At 45.8% G+C, this 20,219-nt stretch overlaps 2 protein-coding genes across 6 annotated transcripts in view; both read right to left on the bottom strand.

The window, feature by feature from the left end:
* Heg1 (heart development protein with EGF like domains 1) overlaps positions 1 to 3,629 on the bottom strand; it is a 75,338-nt gene extending 71,709 nt beyond the window's left edge. For 2 of the 4 annotated variants that reach the window (XM_078044060.1, XM_078044059.1), the window contains exon 1: positions 3,122 to 3,629. In XM_078044060.1, the coding sequence (XP_077900186.1) occupies positions 3,122 to 3,434 (313 nt within the window). In that variant the 5' untranslated portion in view covers positions 3,435 to 3,629. Of the gene's footprint in view, positions 1 to 785; positions 922 to 3,121 lie in introns of those variants that run through there. The other 2 variants (XM_040270260.2, XM_078044061.1) reach the window with 2 other exon arrangements.
* A 2,725-nt stretch (positions 3,630 to 6,354) lies between these two features.
* Slc12a8 (solute carrier family 12 member 8) overlaps positions 6,355 to 20,219 on the bottom strand; it is a 166,020-nt gene continuing 152,155 nt past the window's right edge. For both annotated transcript variants that reach the window (XR_013436847.1, XM_078044058.1), the window contains one exon: positions 6,355 to 6,522. Coding sequence is in view for 1 of the 2 variants with exons in the window: in XM_078044058.1 (XP_077900184.1) it covers positions 6,519 to 6,522 (4 nt within the window). In the remaining variant the exon portion in view is untranslated. The remainder of the gene's footprint in view (positions 6,523 to 20,219) is intronic.

Here is a 20,219-nt window from a genome sequence, read left to right as displayed (position 1 = left end):
GCAGCCAAGCTCAATGACGAAGTTGGCCCACAAAGTTAGAGCAATTCAGGCGACAGCTATTTAACAGCTCATAAGGGGCTGGGCTCAGAACACTTCCTTTACTCCAGGGAACCGCATTTTTCTAAGATTATTATTCCTTGGGCTGGCTGCTCAGCTACTCAGCATCCTTTCCCATTTGGGTGGGAAAGTACGTTGCTTCTGCATAGATTTTCATTATGATTTCAGCCTTTCCGCCCCCACCCATCTGCAGATCTCACAATTATAAAACATGGCCTATGGATCTAAAAACCAGGGCATATGAACCTAGTACCCAGCTTGGAACTCTCGCTCTGAAGCCCTGAGTAGCAGGAAACCATGCAGAAAAAGGAAACCTCTAGGTCTCAGCCTCCTCCTCTCACCACTGGCTGAAATACCAGCAGTAAATGGCAACTGAACAACCAGCAGGGTGACAGGTGGGTGCAAAAGCTTAACAATGGCTACACAAACAGGGGGCGGCTCTCCAGGGACTTACAGTCCAATACAGGAAACCCAACCATATATGGAATGTAGTTACTCAACAGAGAAACCTTGAACTCTGCCAGGAGGAGGAGAAGGGCTAGAAAGGAAGGAAAGAAAGACCTGGTCCCTACTGCTGACAAAGGTATATTTAGAAGCCAGAGCTTCAAGGCTATAAGAGCCAGGCACTGACCACCAGCACCTCCCCAGTGTGAAGGGGCTACAGACAGTTTCCCTAACAACCACATTATTTGTAAGACTCAAGACTAATTACCAGCAGGAGTACTCACCTCTCCAAATACAGAAACATGGAGATAGAGCCTGGGTGACTCTCTACCAAAGGTGCAGGAGAGGGCAGGCAGATATCAGCACAGGACACAGTGAATGCTACAGGACCTCTGGAAGCTCTTTCAGCCTTGAGACTTTGCTGCCTTGTGGAATAAGTGGCAGAACCTAATGATGCATGGTGGCCAAGCAAAACAAGCCAGACAACTCCTCAGAGGTTATTAGAAAACATGGACTCACTGAATTTACCTAATGCTGGTTTTCTTTGTTGTTTCTTTGTTCTCCCTAAGTGACAATGTTTGAGCCACTACCAGAAAATAAGCATGGGACATTCCTAGATCTTCACCCATATTGGTGGCTTCTAGCAATTTTCAACAGGTAATCAAAATCATCTCTTTTAATCGCACTTTCTAACATCCCACACAAAATCAGGCCTTAAACCAGCAGAAGGGCAAGCACTCCTTGGGTGATTTTGTGGGGACACCAGGAAACCTTAGGTAAGAAGATTTAGGCTATTCCTACTCCTCCTGAATTGCTTTCTGGAACTCTTTCATACCTGAAGCCTCCATGAAATAGTTCAAACCTCCCCAAATTATTCAAACAAGGAAAGTTACAGAGCCACAGCCATAAGGAAAGTTCAGATCACTTGGGGCCCTGATTCTTACTTTATTTCCCCCTAACCCAGTTGCCTCCACAGTCCCTCCCTCAGTAACACCCACCTCACTATGACCTGTGGAGATTGTCAGTCTTAGAAGAAAGGAGACTCCTGTGCCAACCTCCTCTAGCCAGGGCCCCACAAGTCAGCATCCCTCCCAGCTATTCCCTAATAAGATTGGCCTCTCAGCTAAGAAGGCCTATATACAGCCAGAGACACCTGCTTCCATTCCTGAGTATCCCCTCTGAAATGTCCTCAACTCCTTACACTCCACTGTCTATGTAGAAAACCTCTCAAAATACCATACAGTGTTCCTCAGTTACTTTTCTACTATGACAAAACTAGAAATTTTTCTCTTTCATGTTCTTGATTCCTCCCTCCAAACCTAACAAAACAAAGTTATTAGTAATCTGAAGTCAGAGTCGCTCCAGGTTGGGTCTCCTGAAGGTCTTCTGAAGGTCTACCAATCTCAGGCCAGTGACAGATTCACAAAGACAAGGCAGTTTGCAATGAGAGAACTGTCAAATATGGAGTTGAGGTTTTATGGGGGGGGGCAAAAAAATCTTTTTCATATTTAACTCTAGCAAACATCCCTTGGATGAAGCAAGCTATTTCACTTACTAGAAAGTTGTGAGATATGAGAAAAGTAACTGAACTGAAATTCAGGCAGATGAAATCTTCTCGACCTTCACCTAAACTCTAAATGAATGGTCCAGTATAGCAACAATCTAGCCTGTCCCTGCTTGTACGACCTTCCTCATTCACAGGAAGGCAAAGGCTACCACCACCACGTTGCTGACTTTTGTTCAAAGCACTTTCCATTATTTTTACTTTCATTTTGACACATCATCACCAGGAGGTTAGGAGAAACATGGGTCATTTCTTCCATTTCAAAGACAGAGATACTAAAACCAGAAAAGAGGCCATCCTAAAGGTCATAATGGCATTATGGTTAGAATTCCACCCAGTCCTGGGTATTTTTCTTCCAAATCAGAAAAAGAAGATAGACACAAGAGCAACCAGAAGAAATCTGTTCCCTCTCTCTGACTAGAACAGGCAGCGGCTGTGTATAGAGCACTAGCTCCTTGAGAAAGAAAAGGAGAGGGAAAAAGTCAGCGTTTGCCTTACAGGGGTTCAAGTTTGTGGACCCTTCACCAAGTTCCTCTCTTTCAGAGTTCAGTCAATAGATCGCTTGGTTTCAAACTACATTCTTTGCCCTTTACAAAAGCCTTAGTGTCAGAACCCTTTAAAAATCCGTTATTTATGCTGGAAAGTCAGGATCTGTACCTGCAGAGACCAGTTCTGCATCTACTGAGAAAAGGAACAGAATTGAGGGAAAACGACCTGAAGTTAATCACCCGCGGGGTGGGAGAGCCAATTTGGGGGTTTTGTTGTTGTTGTTGTTGTTCTTTTTTTTTTTAAAACGGTGGGTGAGAAGCATTTGGGGTGCCCATGGGAGAGAGAAGTTTTCTTCCAAGCTAGGGAGAGAATGGTCACACCTCCCAGTCCAGCCACCGGGGAAGCTTTCTTCCCTCCCAGCCGAGTCTCAAGAGTCCCACACGCGCCGGGCAAGCGGAGCCCCGGGCCAGGGTCGAGCGGCGCAGAGGGGCCTAGGGTTAGGGATGCGGCCCCGGGGCGCCCCCCAAACCAAGGCGGATCGGCGCTGGCTCCCCAGCTCTCACTCACCCGCGCTCCCGACTCCGGGGGCCCAGCCGGAGCGTCTCCGCCGTGTCGCGGCGCCCGGCGCGGGGGCAATGTGGCTGGGGCCGAGGGGCGCGGGCTCGCGGCGCTTCTGGGGCGGCGGCGGCTGCAACTCGCGCTCCGGGCCGTGGTCAGGGGGCCGCGCCGGCCCCTCGCTGGACAGGAGCGCTGGGCGGGCCGGAGAGGGAGGCTGGCTCCGCGTCCTGGGGGCCGCCGGCGGCGGCAGCAGCAGCAGCAGGAGCGGCAGCAACAGCAGCAAGAGCGGTGGCGGCCACCGCGAGGCGCGCGGCGAGGCCATGGTGGCGGCGCCCGCCCGCGCTCACATGCCCGGCGCGCGGGGAGGGCGCGGGGCGGCGCGGGTGCGAGGGAAGCGGGCGGCCGCTGCCGCTCCGGGCTGGGGAAGTGAGCCGAGTGAGGCTGTGAGCGCGCTCCCCGCCTCAAAAGTTGTGGGAGCCACGGGAGGGCGGCCGGGGGCCGGGCGGGCGCGGCGGAGGCGGCCCGCGGCGCCGCTACATGCTAATTAGCCCGGGCGGGTCGCGGGGCGGGCGGCTCCTCCTCGGTTGACATCACCGGCCCCGCGCAGCGGGCCCGGGAGCAGAGGGAGGGCAGGAAGCGGGCGGGGGCCGGCCCCCCGAGAACCACCCGGGCTGGGACAGCTTGATGAGGTCAACAGAGCCCCTGTGCAACTTTGATCACACGCACACGCCCTAGAGCATCGCTTTGCATTTTGGAGAAAAATTAGAAAAACCGAGCCTTCTGAATCAGGAACCACTTTGCCAAGTCCTTAAACGCACAATAAATCTGCGAAAAGCAGGTCCTGGTAATATGATTGGCACTAACTAGTTAATATACCGAGTGCTTCTATAGGAAAGAGAAGTAGAGCTTGGCCCATGCGTCCCATTCAGCCCTATCACTGCTCTTACTAATTTTGAAGTACCCCTACCCCTACCACCACCACTGCCCCTTCAGGTCCCCAGCACTGATGCTAAACTTGCTTTTGCCAAGCCTAACACCTGGCACTCTGACCCAGGCGGGAATCCTAATATTCCCCTGTGCCCTCACAAACCTGGATTCCGTTCCATCTGCCTTTGGCTCACACCAGAATTCTGCAGAGATGTCACCACCAGGACACCCAAACAGGCTGCAGGGAAAAGAAAACTGTGAATTCAGGCTCAGCTAGGGCAAACTCATCATCAGTGAAAGAATTGCGGATTGCAAATTAAACAAAATGTTGTGCATCAGTGAATTTTAAATGAAAACTTCAGGAGGTAGGTTCAAAGATTTAGTGTGAACAAATTCTCTTGGTAAATAAAGTTTCATGTACATCCATATCCATAACCTTTCTCCTCCCAGTAAATAAACAAAATGTCTAAATTTTAGGGCTGCAAGACTTTTCATTTATAAGGAAGAAGGAGGGGCTCACAAAGAAGGGGAAATAACTCACTAAGATTTTGAAGTGAGACCCAAAGATTAAGTGATTTATTTGCAAATAACTGTATATCATTAATTCTTATCAGAATTTGCAATTCAGACAATATCTCACTGCTCTTTGGTTATTTTGTTGGGTATCTTGGGATCTCCTATCTGCCTACCAGATGCTCATGAAAACCTGAGTAGGGACTGTCATACTTCTTCCCATTTCCCTGCTCCTTTTTGCTTCTCTATCGCCAGATTTCTATGACCAACCTCCAGGGGAATGAGCAAATTGTGGTGTGCAGGGTGGCTGCAGATTCACCTAGGCCCACTTTCTGGTGACTCAGTACAAATGAGTCACTTGGCAGAAAGCATTAAAGATGCTGTGTATAAACAAGTTCACCTTAAATGAGAAAGTAACGAGTAAATATTTGGTTTTATTGTTTTATTTCTGAAGAACCGCATAACAAACCCAACTTTCTAAGTCTCATGTAGAGCTCCTGGGTCTCTCCAAGTTACAATTACCCCCCAATATGTATCATGGTTTGCTTTCATGGCCTCAGCTCAACTTCTCTGGACACTGTTCCAATATTAACAGGCAGGACTGCACAGGTGCCTAGACCCAATCAGACAGATCCTAACAGGCCAAGACACTGTGTTTGGAGGTTATGATCACTGCCACTCCCTTTCTTTTTCAGAGAACACTTCATGTAGCACTAGTCACCCTCCTAGGCAGAGGTTTAAGGGTTTAATGGCCCTTCCAGGCTTCTTGTGTGGATTCAGGGATCCCACTTGAGAATCTGTCTTTCCTACCATGGCCCAAGGACAAACATGCACCCACCACCTGCCCCTCCTCTTTCGGCATAGGTTTATGTCTGTCTAATCTTCTTTCTAACTTCTAAGTCAAATGACCAAGTTCAGGGTAATTGCCAGCTGGGTAGTGCTTAACCAGTGGATTAGTAGGGAGAGAGGAAGAACCTGGGATGACTGATGAACAGTGTAGATAGGTTCAGCACTTTTCATCTCTTTCTAGGACAGAACAAAAGAAATCACCAAGAGAGTTGGAGGCAGTATAGAACCTGGGACAGGGTTGACTTGGTTTAAGAACCCTTGCTTCTTTCTCCAACTTAACCACTGTTTGTGTTCTGGACCTCAGTTTCTTCATCACAAAGTGTCCTAGATGATATTTTACAATTCATTAAAGCTCTTCTGGGGGCTGGGGTTGTGGCTCAGCGGTAGAGGGCTCACCCTGTGAGGTCCTGGGTTCAATCCTCAGCACCACATAAAAATAAATAAATAAAATAAAGGTATTATGTCCAATTACCACTAAAAAAGTAATTTTTTTAAAGCTCTTCTGGCATAGGAGTAAGAAGGTATGAAGCAGGCATCTAAGGACATTTGTTATGTTTCCATTCTAGGGAAGTGAAAATCCAGACAATGTTCCTGATCATCTCAGATGGTTTAAAAGAGGTTCTCTCTGGAGCTAGGAGAAAAATCAGATGACTTTTCATGTCTATTCTAGCCTTGGGAGCCTATTACTCTAAGATGGAACAGGTAGGGAACAGCTCAGACCAAATTCCAAGGCAATGGAGTTAGGAGCCAGCATTCCTAACCTTTCCAGAGGTAAAAGTGAGATTACTCCAAAGTGGATGACAATGAAATCAGCAGAAACCCAGTGTCTCTGCCACCCAAGACTGTGTGGAATTAGACCTTTTGCAGGGATTTTCCCATTTGTACTTGTTTTAGTTAATTAGATTAGGTTTGGACCAGGCTGCAGTAACAAATAGCTCCCCAAATACAGCAGCTTAACACCATGATGCTTTATTCTTGTTCACTTAGCCTTAGACACCGATGCTCAGGTCAGTGAGGCAGATCCTTACCACACAGTCTTCTAGGAATGTATAATATGGTGATTCTGCCACTTTCTAATGTTCAGCTTCCAAAGTTGCTGTGGGAATTGGCACTCCAATCAGCTAGAAATGAAAAGAACATGAAGATGTAACAGGGGAGGCTTTGATGGGCCAGGCCTAGGAGTTGTATGCTTCATTTCCACTTAACATTTCAGTGGAGAAACATGGTCATATGGTTAGCCAAACTGCAAAGGAGGCTGGGAAATGTAGCCCAGTTATATAGGCAAAGAAAGGGAGAAAGAATTTGGACAGACAGCTAGTGATCTCTATCCTACCCGCTGATGCCAGTAGGGGATAGGAGGGAAGGAAGAACAAGGGAGATTAATTTCTCTGACCTTGGTTTCCTTTTTTTTGTACAACAAGGGTATTAAATCAGATAATCTCTCAGGGCCTATCTACTTTAATATTCTATGGTTTGAAGAGGCAACAGAATGTCCTCCTGCTCCAAAGTAAATAAGCAGAGCAGGTTCCTGCTGCAGCACACCCACAGCTTGAGGAGCCCTTCTCTGCCCATTCATCTGATTGGGTGAACCCAATGGAGAGGACTTTGGGTTTTCTCCAAGTTCTCTTCCTAAGCTGTTCTCAATCCTTGGCCAAGTCAAGTGATCTCTATTGACCTCAGTGTCCCCAACTTTCCAGTGGGGAGAAAAATCATTACCCTTCACCACCTTCCCAGGGTTGGTCTGAGGATATGATGAGCTCACTGCCCAGAAGGCACCAGGAGCTTTTCTGACTAAAGTGCTCTGCCTGCTGCTCTTACCGCAGCCAGAGCCTTTTTTAATGCTACATTCTGAACAGGCCCCAAAGTGTGCCCAGTTCCTCAAGATGATGCCCCTGCAGGATGTGTGGCAGTGTGGGGTAGCACTGCCATGAGTATAGTAGTCACTGCATGTCATAATATCTCAGGGACACTTAGGACTCTGGTGATGAGGGGTCCCAGAGACCTGGCACATCAGTCAACAGACACCTGGACCGAGTTTCTCCTGGAGTAGGCGATCTGGGCTTGGGCATCACTGTCTCCTCCATGGAGTCTGGCCAGCTCCTCAGCAATGTGCTCATCACCCTGTTATACACTGGGTCTGTTCATTCAGTTTCTCAATTGCTTGTCCTCTCCCACTCCCAATCTATGAGCTGCTTTCTGTGAAGTTCTGTGCCTTATTTGTCTTTATATTCCCAGAACCAAACACAGTACTTTTTTTCTTTTTGTCCACATTTTTTAAAATTGGTGCATTATTGTTGCATATAATGGTGGGATCTGTTGTTACATATTCATACATGCACACAATATAATTTGGCCAGTATCATTCCCCAGTGTTTCTCCTTCTCTCCCCCTCTTCAATCCCCTTAGTCCCTTTCCTCTAGTTTCACAGTACCATTTTTCTTTTATTTAGTGAGTCAACAGTATTTCCTATGTGACTTCTCTGTACCTGGTACTGTGCTGGTTTGGGGGATAATCTCTGATCTCATAAAGCTTAAAGTTTTGGAGGAGGCAGAAGTCATCAAAAGAGCATCAATGTAAACTCATCCCTTATGGAAGGGCAAACATAAGATTAAGCCACTGTCTGAAAGCTGTGTAGGCCATTAGCTAGGCCAAAGAGGGTGGGGAGAGTGTGTACAAAGGCTTGGAAGCAGGAGGAATTAGGATAAGGGTAAAGGACTGGAAGAAAGCCAATGTAGATAGAAGATAGAGGGTGAAGAAGAGCAGGGAAAAGGTGGCACTGAGACTTTGCTGGCAACCTGACCAGGCAGACCCTTGCAGCCCAGCTTAAGAGATTAAGAAAGTCACTGAAAGGTTTCAAGTGAAGGAGATGGGGTAGCAGGTGGTGGAGAGTAAAGAGAAAGAGGTGAGGAGTGATATGATATGTAACTGGAAATCACTGTTGTCACTGTGATAAGAGGCGTGATTCAGAAAGAAGCAAAAACTGAAGCTTGAACTCTTAAGAGTCCAAGGATGGAATGATGGTTCTTGGATAAGGGGGATAACAGTGAGTTTAGTGGAGCCTATAGATTTGAGAGATTGCAAGAGGTAAAAGCCACAAGATATGTCAATGGATATGGAAGATGGAGAGAGAAGGGCCAAGATTTCCTGCTTTTCTGGCTTGCATGATTGGATGGATGTTGGTACCATTCACAAGGAGAGGGAGCAATGGGTGAGAATGAGGTCCTTAAGATCAAAATCATTGACTTGATTTTGGACTTGTGTCCGGGGTGACCTTGAGACATCCAAGTGGCAAAGTCAAGTATGCATTTGAGTCTGCAGACTTGGAGCTGAGAGGAGAGGTCCAAGTTAACATCTAGATCCAAGAGGATGAGATCACCTGGGGAGAGAGAGTACTATAGTCAGCAAAGGGGCTGAAAATGAGTCCTGGAGCATCTGACATGACATGACTGAGAGGGAGGAGGCCATGCCAGAAAGGAGACTGGAAAGGAGCCCTGGAGAGTCAGGGGGAGATTGCGTCACCACAGCAAAGGGAAGGAGGGTGCGGTCAACAGTGTGTAACACTGCAGAAGGTCAAGTGAGGTGAAGACTGAAAATATCCATTGAATTGGCAACATTAGTGACCAGTGGCCTTAACAGAGAAGTTTCTCTATGTAGAGTGATTAGAGAAGCCACATGGGGAGTATGAGGAAGAGCAAGGTGGGAAGAAAGAGAGCTGGCAGGAGAACTTTTTGAGGATTTGAAGGGGCAGAAAGCGTTAAGACAATAACTGGGGTGGGGGGAGTTGGGGAGCTCTTCTTGGTTTTAGTGGAGAATGTGGACATGGAAAGGGTCTACCTGGGAGGGAGAAAGCCAGGGGTCTAAGAGAATGAGAAGATGGTGATGTGGTAAACTCTCTGAAAACCTATCGTGTTAGTTTCCCAGGGCAGGAGGAATGGAATCCATGGCCCATGTGGGAGAATGGAAAGAGGAGAGCAGCACACAGCAAAGGGCTGGATTTCTATCCAAAAACTTCACCTTTTTTTTTTTTTTTTTTGTAAAGCAGAAGATGAAGCTGTTTTCTGGGCATGAAGGGACTGAAGGGCAGGGACCTAGGGATTTGAAATTTTGAAAACCACTATCGTGTTAGTTTCCCAGGGCTGCCACAATAAGGTACTACAAACTTGGCAGCTACAAAAGAAATTTGTCCTCTCACAGTTCTGGAGGCCAGAATTCTGAAATCTATGAGCCAACAGGGTGACGTTCTCTCTGAAGGCTCTTTCTTGTTTCCTCCTGTATGCTTGGGGTGATCAAAAATCTTTGGTGTTCTTGGCTGTGTAATCTTTGCCTCATCATCACTGGGCCAAATTCCCTCTGGGTGTGCATCTTCATGAGGCCTTCTCCTAAGGACCCAGGCATGGATTCAGGGCTCACTGTAGGCCATTATGATCTCAATTTAATTATATCTGTAAAGACCCTATTTTCAAATAAGATCATATTCATAGATACCAGAGATTAGAACTTACACATATCTTGGGGGGTGATATAATTCTATTCACTACAACAGAGAAATTTGGAAGTAGTTGTACAGACATGTCCTAGAATGCCCAGCTCTATCGTGGGCCCACCAAGACTGGTGAAAAGGACCAGGAGAGGAGAGTGTCTGATGGCCTCAGCCTTGCTCTCCTGCTGACCATCCGCTGCAACTGGGGCACCTCAGCCCTCTCCCCCTGCAGGAAGCTTCCCCTCCCCCACCAGGAGGAACACTTCTGGCCTCCCAGGTCTCCTCTCCTTTCCCAGCTCAGTCTCCATCTCTGCCTCCCATTCCGTGCTCTTTCTGTCTAGAGACACGTGAGAAACCCCTATAGATGAGCAGCTGTGACAGAATCCCAGCCCCCATGAACATGCACATCTTTGCTATTTTGCTCAGAGCTCCAGGAAGTAGAGGGCTTTGGAATTTTGAGCAAATAACTAAACTAATAAACCCATCTCCCTATTTTTAACCCTTCTGGGAGAAGCCTTATTGTCCCCTTTCAGGAATGTCAGGAATGGTCTCTTGTATAGGGAGAGTTGGGCTGCTTGCTGGGGCCCAGGCCTAGGGAGCCCTTCCTTGCTGTTTCTCTGCCCACTAGTGCTGGGCTCTGGGTCTGTTGCCCTGCAGGGCCAAGGTGAGAATGTAAACAACACAATCCTCTGGAAACTGCTGGGACCTCCTCCAGGGAGGAAGGGTTGCTCATGGCTTGGCCAGGCTCCCAAGCCTCATGTACAGAAACCCTGAGCTCCAACTCACACAGCTTGGGGTGGGTCCTCAAATGACCTTCCCTTTCTTGCCTGCCCATCAGAGAGGACCATTCCATTCCAAACAAAATTCCTCCGATAAAATCGGTTACACACTGTAAACGTCAAGGAGCGGGGAACATTGTCCGGTGCAACAGGATTTTGATAAAGCAGTCTTATTTTGCAAAACCTTTCAGTGTGAAACATCCTCCCTGGAGCAGTCAGGGAAATTCCTGGGATGCCATGACCCTGGGCAAAGTGGCCAGGCAGGGAAGGGTCATAAAGCCAGGTAGAGTTCCCATGGTGGGCAGAAGGACTCGAGTGTGCAGCCATCTTTTCATCTAATTAATCAGTCAACAAATAAATAGTCGTTGAGTTAAGGCCAGGCCTTGACTCAGTCACTAGGAATTAGACCTTAAAGGTCCTCTGCTTTTAAAAAAGCAGTGACACCCCTCACACACACACCCCCACATACACACCCCACACCCCACAACCCCACTGTGCCCCACCCAACCCAGGTTAACACTCAGAGCTTACCCTCCCTCTAACCCAGACCTGTCCCCATCCCCCTTGCCACCCCTCCACCCCACTTGCTTTATAAGCCTGGAGGTTGGCATCTTCCCCACATCCCTCTGGGCCTCCATTCTAGTGAGTTTTCAGTGTCACATTCTGTTTGCAGGTGCCTCGTCTGTGGGCCCCTTTTAATACCTCACCTCTTCTTTTATCCATGTTGCACTCTGTGTCACTGATTGCCTTCTCCTGTCCCCTTTTCCTCTCCATTTACCCCTTCCTTCCAACCAACTCATCTCCGGCTTTTTTTCTCCTTACCTTTACTGGTTCTTCTCCTTAACTGACTGTTGACACAGAACTAAATTCATTTTTCCCACTTTTGTTCGTGGAATATACTTTCACAGTCTCTGGTTTTAATTCTTAAAATCGGTTGAAGGTTTGTGCTTTTCTCTATTGTCTGAATTTCTTACTAGAGCATGTGTGACTACTTAAAACTCTGTTAGAATCTGATGTCCTTGGAAAATAGTGTGTGTGTATGTGTGAGCCATAAATGTGCCCACGTGCAGAGTCCATGAATTTCACTCCCTGGACATGCCTGTGGCCACATCTCAGACTAAATGATGCTCCACATCCCTACCCACAATTGTCCCTGCCATACTTCTTTCAGTATAGATTTGTATTTTTCAAAAAAATACCTGGTTTTGCATTTTATGTAACAGGATGCTATAATACAAACTCCCTTGTATCTGCTTTTTGTGGTTCGGCCTTCTGACAGTGAGTGAGCTCACTCCCACTGGTGCGTGGAGTTATACACACCCCATTCATCCTTTCTGCTAGATAGTAGCCATTGTGGGGCCAGCCTGCAAATTAGTTTCCTTCTCTGATTAAGGGGCCTGGGGGTAGTTTCCATTCCCAGTGATTCCAAACTATGTAGCTATTCACTATGTCTTTTGATGGTGTGCTTAATGTTATAATCCAGAAAGTTAAAAAAGAAAACTATTTCCATTTGGAAAGATGGAGTTAGCCAAGTGGGACGTTCCAAAACAGGTCTTTGTCCTGGCTTCTCTATTCTGCAGGTCTACAACTTTGGGCCAATCAGTTAACCTCAGTGAGTCTTGGTTTTCTCATTTACTAAATATGAACAGTCATGCCTGCCACTGTAGTGATTATTACTCACAGGGGACCTATGATGATCTAACGAGATGATGGATATGAGAAAAACTTGGGGGGGGGAAGTGCTCAAAAAAGATAAAGTATTGTTATTTATCTTAGTTTTTAAAAAAAGCAAAATTGTGAAGCTCTTTATGTTTTATAATTTAGGACCTGTGACTTTTCATTAGACAAACATTTTTGCCAACCCTGGACCCAATGTGGACAATAAGAGAGAATCCTAAAATATCCCATCTCCAAAAGTCTACATTTCACATGAGCAAGTGGGAACATGTTGCTGGTAGCATCTTTTACCCCTTCCAAGTGGCCCTTGGCTCATACTGGGGCTCCTGGTCTAGATGAGCAACAGAAAACCCTACTGACTAAGCTGTAAGGGAGCCTAGGGGAGGCCCAGGCCCTTGAAAGGAGGGATGTGTCCACAGAAGGCATGCAGAAAGCCAGGACTGGACTCGTCTTCAGATACCAGCCCAGTGCCCCAGATCTAAGACCTTCCACCATCACCTTCACAAGGAAGGGATCTAACCCGAGGGTGGGACTGGAAACAGGGCTATATGTCTGACTACCATCAGAGCAAGGCGAAGACTCTTCCTTCTCTGCAGCATGGAGTCATTTGTTGGCTTAGGGAAGTTCCTGCTGTTCACACACTAGTGAAGACAGGCTGGGTACCCGCCACAAGCTCCCATCCAACCAAAACAGACCTGTACTCTGAGGCCTGTACCCTGAAGAGTTTTGGTTCCCCAGAACTTGCCAGGGTGGTTCCTACAAAGGAAGACCTTAAGCAACCAGCCCATAAATCCTTCATGAGCTCCTTGGTAATGGCATTCCTGTGCCCTGTGCTCTGGGATGCAAAGCTGCAGGGTCCCTTTCCCCAGACACACTTTGTTGGTAGAAGGGAAGTGTGGACAGAAGGATATAAAGCCATTCAGGAAGGATCTGCAGCAAGAGGGCTCCAAGGATGAGCCACGTGTATTGGAATGTTTTCACAGAGAGCTCTTGAGAGGCCTCCCAAGGAAATGGAGGAATGAGTGAGAACCTTGAAAACCAGATCTAAGAACAATTATTCTCAGCCCTGGCTTAACAGTAGAATTGCTGGAGTCTTTATAAAATGCCAAAGTCTGCAATCTGTCTATTAAGAATCCCTGGCTGTGGAGCCTGAGCATCAATATTCTTTGAAAGTTCCACAGATAGTTCTAATGTGCATCTATGGTTAAAATTAGCACCTTTACTTAATGCAAAAGGAAATAGAGACACCATGTAACTTTCAGCAATGCAGGGACATGATCAAAGGAGTTGCTCAGGAAACATTTATTAAGCACCTACTCTGTACCAACAGGCACTGTGCCAGGTTGTTATACAAAGATGAGGAAGATATATATATTCTACTCTTGATGAGCCAAAAGATTAGGAGAAAGGATACAGCCATAAATATGTGCAATATATTTTACATATGTATAAACCAAGTGCTTCAAAACAATTCAGACTTGCTGGAAAGCTTTTTTTGGAGAGGTAACTTTAGAACTCTTTCCCAGAGGATGTTTAGGAGTTTCCCAGCAAAGAAAACAGAGAACATTCTAAGTGGAAGAAAGTCTTATAGAGGTGCTGAGACCTATAGGGACACAGTGTGTTCAGCATAACACAGGGAGAGCTGGGAGAGGAGGCTGGAAAGAATGGCAAGGCAAACACAAGAGCCTAATGGGCTGGGTGCAGTGGCGCACACCTGTAATCCCAACGGCTCAGGAGACTGAGGTGGGAGGATCGAGAGTTCAAAGCCAGCCTCAGCAACTTAATGAGGCCCTAAGCAACTCAGTGAGACAGTGTCTCTAAATAAAATATAAAAAGGACTAGAGATGTGGCTCAGTGGTTAAGTGCCCCTGGGTTCAATCCCCAATACCAAAAGAAAGAAAGAATATGAGGCAGATGGGCCCAAAAAGAAAAAAGAGGGAAGTAAAGAGACCAGTAAGAGCTGGATGTGAGATGATGAAGGCCTGGACAAGAAACAGCAGTGGGAATGAGGAAGGGAGCAACTCAAGAAATGTTTCCAAACTAGGCAATGAATTTGGTGGGAGAACTGGCAATGGTGATGGGGAAGGCAGTCACAACCTGAGACAGCAAGATAACAGGAAAGCATGGTATTAACAAAGGTGGGGGTGCTGGGCAGGTTCCTTAAATCCCATGAAATGCCAAGACATCCAGGTGGGGATGTATCCAAGATCTAGCTGGAGGGCAGAAGTTGGATAGTGGGAGGTGAAGAATGAAAGTCTAAGGAGAGAAAGTGGAATGTTCAGGTACAATCCTCTCCCAGGCACTTGGCGAGGGAAGGAAGACAACTGGCACGACGTCCACAAGACCAGGCACAGGTGTGTATGTGCCAGGACTGACTTGTGATGTGGGTGGTGACAAAAGGAAGAAGGGGACTCAGGGGTATCTGAAGAGCTGGGTCCATGAAGAGCAAAGGCATGGCATGTGACCAAGCAAAAGCCAGTCTTTAGAAAGGACCAGCATTTCTGAATGATGATGTCTGAGAAAACTCATTCCCAGGACCCTGGATCCTTTTGGAAGAGCACTGATCAAAATCTTCTCAGGAATCTTCTTCTATACATGGTGAGATGTAAATATTTTAGGATTTGTGGGCCATATGTGCTCTGTCACAGCAACTACTGAACTTGGCCATTGTATTTTGAGGACAGCCACGGATAATACATAAATGAATGGGCGAGTCATGTTCCACTTAAACTGCATTTTCAGAAACAGGCAGTGGTTAAAATAGTTAATTCTATGTTATTTGAATTTCACATCAATTAAAGCAAAAATAGGCAGTGTGCTTGATCTGGCTTATAAGACTGTAGTTGCCAACACCTGCTCTAGAGAGCTGGGAAGGAGGAGAAGCTGGGAACATAGAGAAGATAAGGTCTGGGCTGGCTTCCATAGGGACCTTGAACAGTGATCTGTTCATAAAAATGATCTGAGTTCAAATCCAGCTCTAGATATATGACCTTGAGGAAACTTGAGTTGGTCCCCCACACCCTCAGGTTCTGAACGATTCAGCCAAATGCAGAACAAAAATATTTTAAAAATGTGTACTGAACATGTACAGACTATTTTTCTTGTCATGTTTCCTCCCCAAACAATATGGTATAACTATTGATGTAACATCTGCATTGTATTAGGTATCGTAAGCAATCTATAGATGATTTAAATTATACAGGAGGATGTATATTATATATAAATGCTACACCATTTTATATAAGGGATTCACACAGCCTCAGATTGTGGTATCCTTGGTGTGGGAGGAGAAGTCCTGGAATCAATACCTTGCAGATAATGAGGAATGTCTGTTTTAACTTTCCTGAGCCTCAGTCTCCTCGCCTATAAAATGTGAGAAATAGGGACTAGAGATTTAGCTTGGTAGTAGAGCATTTGCCTAGCATGTTCAAGGTTCCGAGTTTGACCCCCCTCCCCCGACACACACACATACACATACACACACACACATACACATACACACACACACATACATGTGTGTGCATGCACACAGAAATAATAATACCTACTTCATCGAGTTGTTAATTTTTAAGGACTGACTGAATTGCAGGATCCTAGCTATAGATAGGAGTCAAGACCAGGGAGCCCAGGCAGGATGTGGAATCCTGGCTGCCCAAGAGGTAGAACTGGAAGGAAAGGAGGAGTTGTAGGCTGGGGTAGGAGGTAAGTGGAAGGTTACTACCCATCAATGGTAAAGAGTACCCACTCAGGTCTACAGATAAATAGACCCCACAGGTGCACAGACACAATCGCTGGCACACATGCACACGAAGGTGGTGGGGCCCAACTCCACTGTTCTTAATGGAAGAAGGGTCTGAAGTGCTTTGTCTCTGGCTCACCGAAGAGGACAATGAGGAAGTGCCTTGCTGCAGTGATGTCTGTGGGTTCCCAGCATGGACCAGCATGCCTCACCAGCAGGTAGCCCACAGGCTCTGGACTGGAACTGCTACTTCTCATCACAGACCGGAGCAGATGGAGACAGGCAGTCTCAGACTCAGGGCAGCCCAATGCCTTTCTACCTGTGTTTCTCATACTTCAGAGAATCACCTGGGGAAAGGGGGTATGTAAAAATGTATATCCTTATGTCGTAGCCCAGAAAAATCTGATTTAGAAGGTCTAGGAAGGACATCAGAATCTGCATTTTAGCAAATATCCCAGGTGATTTATTTTATTATATATATATATATATATATATATATATATATATATATTTATTTATTGTTGGTTGTTCAAAACATTACATAGTTCTTGATATATCATATTTCACACTTTGATTCAAGTGGGTTATGAACTCCCATTTTTACCCCATATACAGATTGCAGAATCACATCAGTTACACTTCCATTGATTTACATATTGCCATACTCATGTCTGTTATATTCTGCTGCCTTTGCTATCCTCTACTATCCCCCCTCCCCTCCTCCCCTCCTCTCTTCTCTCTCTAGCCCCTCTACTGTAATTCATTTCTCCCCTTTGTATTATTTTTCCCTTTCCCCTCACTTCCTCTTGTATGTAATTTTGTATATCCTTGAGGGTCTCCTTCCATTTCCATGCAATTTCCCTTCTCTCTCCCTTTCCCTCCCACCTCTCATCCCTGTTTAATGTTAGTCTTCTTCTCATGCTCTTCTTCCCTACTCTGTTCTTAGTTACTCTCCTTATATCAAAGAAGACTTTTGGCATTTGTTTTTTAGGGATTGGCTAGCTTCGCTTAGCATAATCTGCTCTAATGCCATCCATTTCCCTCCAAATTCTATGATTTTGTCATTTTTTAATGCAGAGTAATACTCCATTGTGTAAAAATGCCACATTTTTTTTATCCATTCGCCTATTGAAGGGCATCTAGGTTGCTTCCACAGTCTTGCTATTGTGAATTGTGCTGCTATGAACATCGATGTAGCAGTGTCCCTGTAGCATGCTCTTTTTAGATCTTTAGGGAATAGACCCAGAAGGGGAATAGCTGGGTCAAATGGTGGTTCCATTCCCAGCTTTCCAAGAAATCTCCATACTGCTTTCCAAATTGGCTGCACCAATTTGCAGTCCCACCAACAATGTACAAGTGTACCCTTTTCCCCACATCCTCGCCAGCACTTGTTGTTTGACTTCATAATGGCTGCCAATCTTACTGGAGTGAGATGGTATCTTAGGGTGGTTTTGATTTGCATTTCTCTGACTGATAGAGATGGTGAGCATTTTTTCATGTACTTGTTGATTGATTGTATGTCCTCCTCTGAGAAGTGTCTGTTCAAGTCCTTGGCCCATTTGTTGATTGGGTTATTTGTTATCTTATTGTCTAATTTTTTGTGATTTTTTTTATCAGTAAGCTGAGGACCACACTTTAAGAAATAAGGCTTTAGCCAGTTGTGGTACATCATACTTGTAATCCCAGTGACTTGGGAAGCTGAAGCATGAGGATCACAAGTTCAAAGCTAGCCTCAGCAAATTAATGAGGCCCTATTTCAAAATACAAAATGCAAAGGTCTGGGGATGTAGCTGAGTACTAAAGCACCACCGAGTTCAATCCCCAGTCTCCCCCAAAAAAGAAAAGAAACAAGGCTTTAATCCACCTCTGAATACAGCTATATATGATGGAGCAATAGCAAGAGACCCCCAAATTCCTTCCTGAAATGGCAGCCACAGAGCAGGGTCTGTCCCTAGCACTTCTGTTTCCTCCTCATTGCTTGTGAGGAAAAGACAACCTGAGTTGAACATCTTAGGGTAACTTAAAGAGACATGCTATTTTCTAAAGTACTGGGTTTACCCAGAAAAGTAAAACATCAATCCTGAGAAAACTTGGTCCAATGTTCTCCAATCCATCAGAAAATCTTATGGATAAGTACTCAGAATATTATGGTGGCACCACCTAAGTGCAGCAAATTCTAAGCACAGTTTCCTCTCTTCCTGGCCATCCCAGTGGTCTGTGCCCAATTCCTCCTTGTTCATCTTAGAACATTCTGCTTCCAGCACCTACAAACTGAGCCTCAGGCTACAAAGCAAGCAATTTATGTCATCTAGTGTCACAGTTTCTGAATCATGTGAAACAATTTTGCACACATAGACATTCAGTCAATATTTACTGAGTGAATGACCAAATCCATGACAGGTTAGATGGGTTGACAGGGCATTTCAAGAGTACTTAAAAATATATATCGAGATAATGTCTTACTGGAAACACACCCCTATTACTGAAGACCTCTTTTTTTTTTTAAAGAGAGAGAATTTTTAATATTTATTTTTTAGTTTTCAGCGGATACAACATCTTTGTTTGTATGTGGTGCTGAGGATCAAACCCAGGTCACCCGCATGCCAGGCGAGCGCGCTACTGCTTGAGCCACATCCCCAGCCCATACTGAAGACCTTTTGATTGGGCAAAAAAGGCCCACATGAACCATGAATAAATCACATCATATGAACCAAAATTACAAAGTCACCCACTACACAGACACAACTTACTAAAAAGCTTATCGAAATAAATGTTGTTCCTTCAAAATCAGAACCTAAGGAGACCTCACACAATTTCCCAATGACACTGCCAATCCTTGGAAGGGTGTTGTGTTGGGATCCCTGCCCTGGAATTTGCCTTAGGAGTCAGTGTCCTTTATGGTTGCTAATTTTCCATCAAAAGATGATAATTTTGCCTGATTGATCCCCTTGCTCCCAGATTTGGTTTCAAATGCTTTCTGGTGCTTCCAGAAGTCAAATGAACTCTCAAGGGATAAAAAGTTGCCATTCATTAGAATATAGAGAGGCTCTGAAGAGAGTTCTGGAAATGGAATTCCAAGCAACACTGTTGGTCCAGCATGTGATTTACCACAGACAGAGCTCTCATGGCACAATCCACTTGGGGTAGATCAGGAGACTCTCATTTGCCTTCAACAAGGAACCTAATTCATCTGTTCTTGTCCCATAGCACAATGGCAGGATGGGCCGGATGCCCACCAAACCAGCTCTTCCTCTTCCTGAGTGTCCAGCAGGCCTATCTTTCCCATCCGGTCTTTCAGTCAGAATATGTGTCTATCTCTAATCAACTGAAGGCAGGAGGAGGTGACATGAGCTCTTTCAGTCTTGGTCCTAGGACCTCCCTGAGACCTTCTAGGTGTTCTGATCTCTTCTCACCTGCCAGCCAGATGCTGAGAATTCCAGAGGATGACTCTGAAGGCAGAGAAGGTACTCTAGTTACTATACTGAAGGAGCCTAGGTCCCTGAAAGGCAGTGTGGAGCAGAGATCTTCACTCCCTTCTGACCTGTATCAAATTGTAATATGGGCTAGACATAAATTTAGAGTGTCAAGCCGCTGAGCTTTGGGGATTCTTGTTATAGCAGCAAGCCCACCTTGGCGGACATAGACCCACATGGTTAGACAGAGTTGCCACGTGAGAAACAGTTCAATTAGAAATTGACCCTGCCCCTGAAGCATCTGCCCTTATGACTTTCAGTTTGGGGCTTATATTTGAAACCAGGGTTGTTTTCTCCATCATCCGCTTCTTAATACATATGGTATATGTCACATCTCACGGATCGGCATTCACCAAGCCCTCCTGCCAGTTGCTGGGGGATGTCTGCTAATCCTTTGAAATGCCACCTGCTCTCAGGGTTTCCCAAAGTGAATCTGATATATACCACATGGCCCACATTTTGAGTCAGGCTCCACATTTGGTGAGTCCAGGTTTTGAAATATGCTGCTTTCTTTACAAAAAACAAGCAGAAAAGTACACACACACACACACACACACACACACACACACAGACACCATATTTTAGCAAAATAAAACAGAAAGGCTAGCTATTATTTTAGATGCCATTTGTAGAACCACTCTGCCTCTTTTAGAAGGTGGCTGTGGCCCCC

This window comes from Ictidomys tridecemlineatus, chromosome 3 (assembly GCF_052094955.1).
Source record: "Ictidomys tridecemlineatus isolate mIctTri1 chromosome 3, mIctTri1.hap1, whole genome shotgun sequence".
Lineage (NCBI taxonomy): Eukaryota > Metazoa > Chordata > Mammalia > Rodentia > Sciuridae > Ictidomys > Ictidomys tridecemlineatus.
Note: the sequence above shows the minus strand (reverse complement) of the source record. Positions and strands in the feature narration are given on the sequence as shown.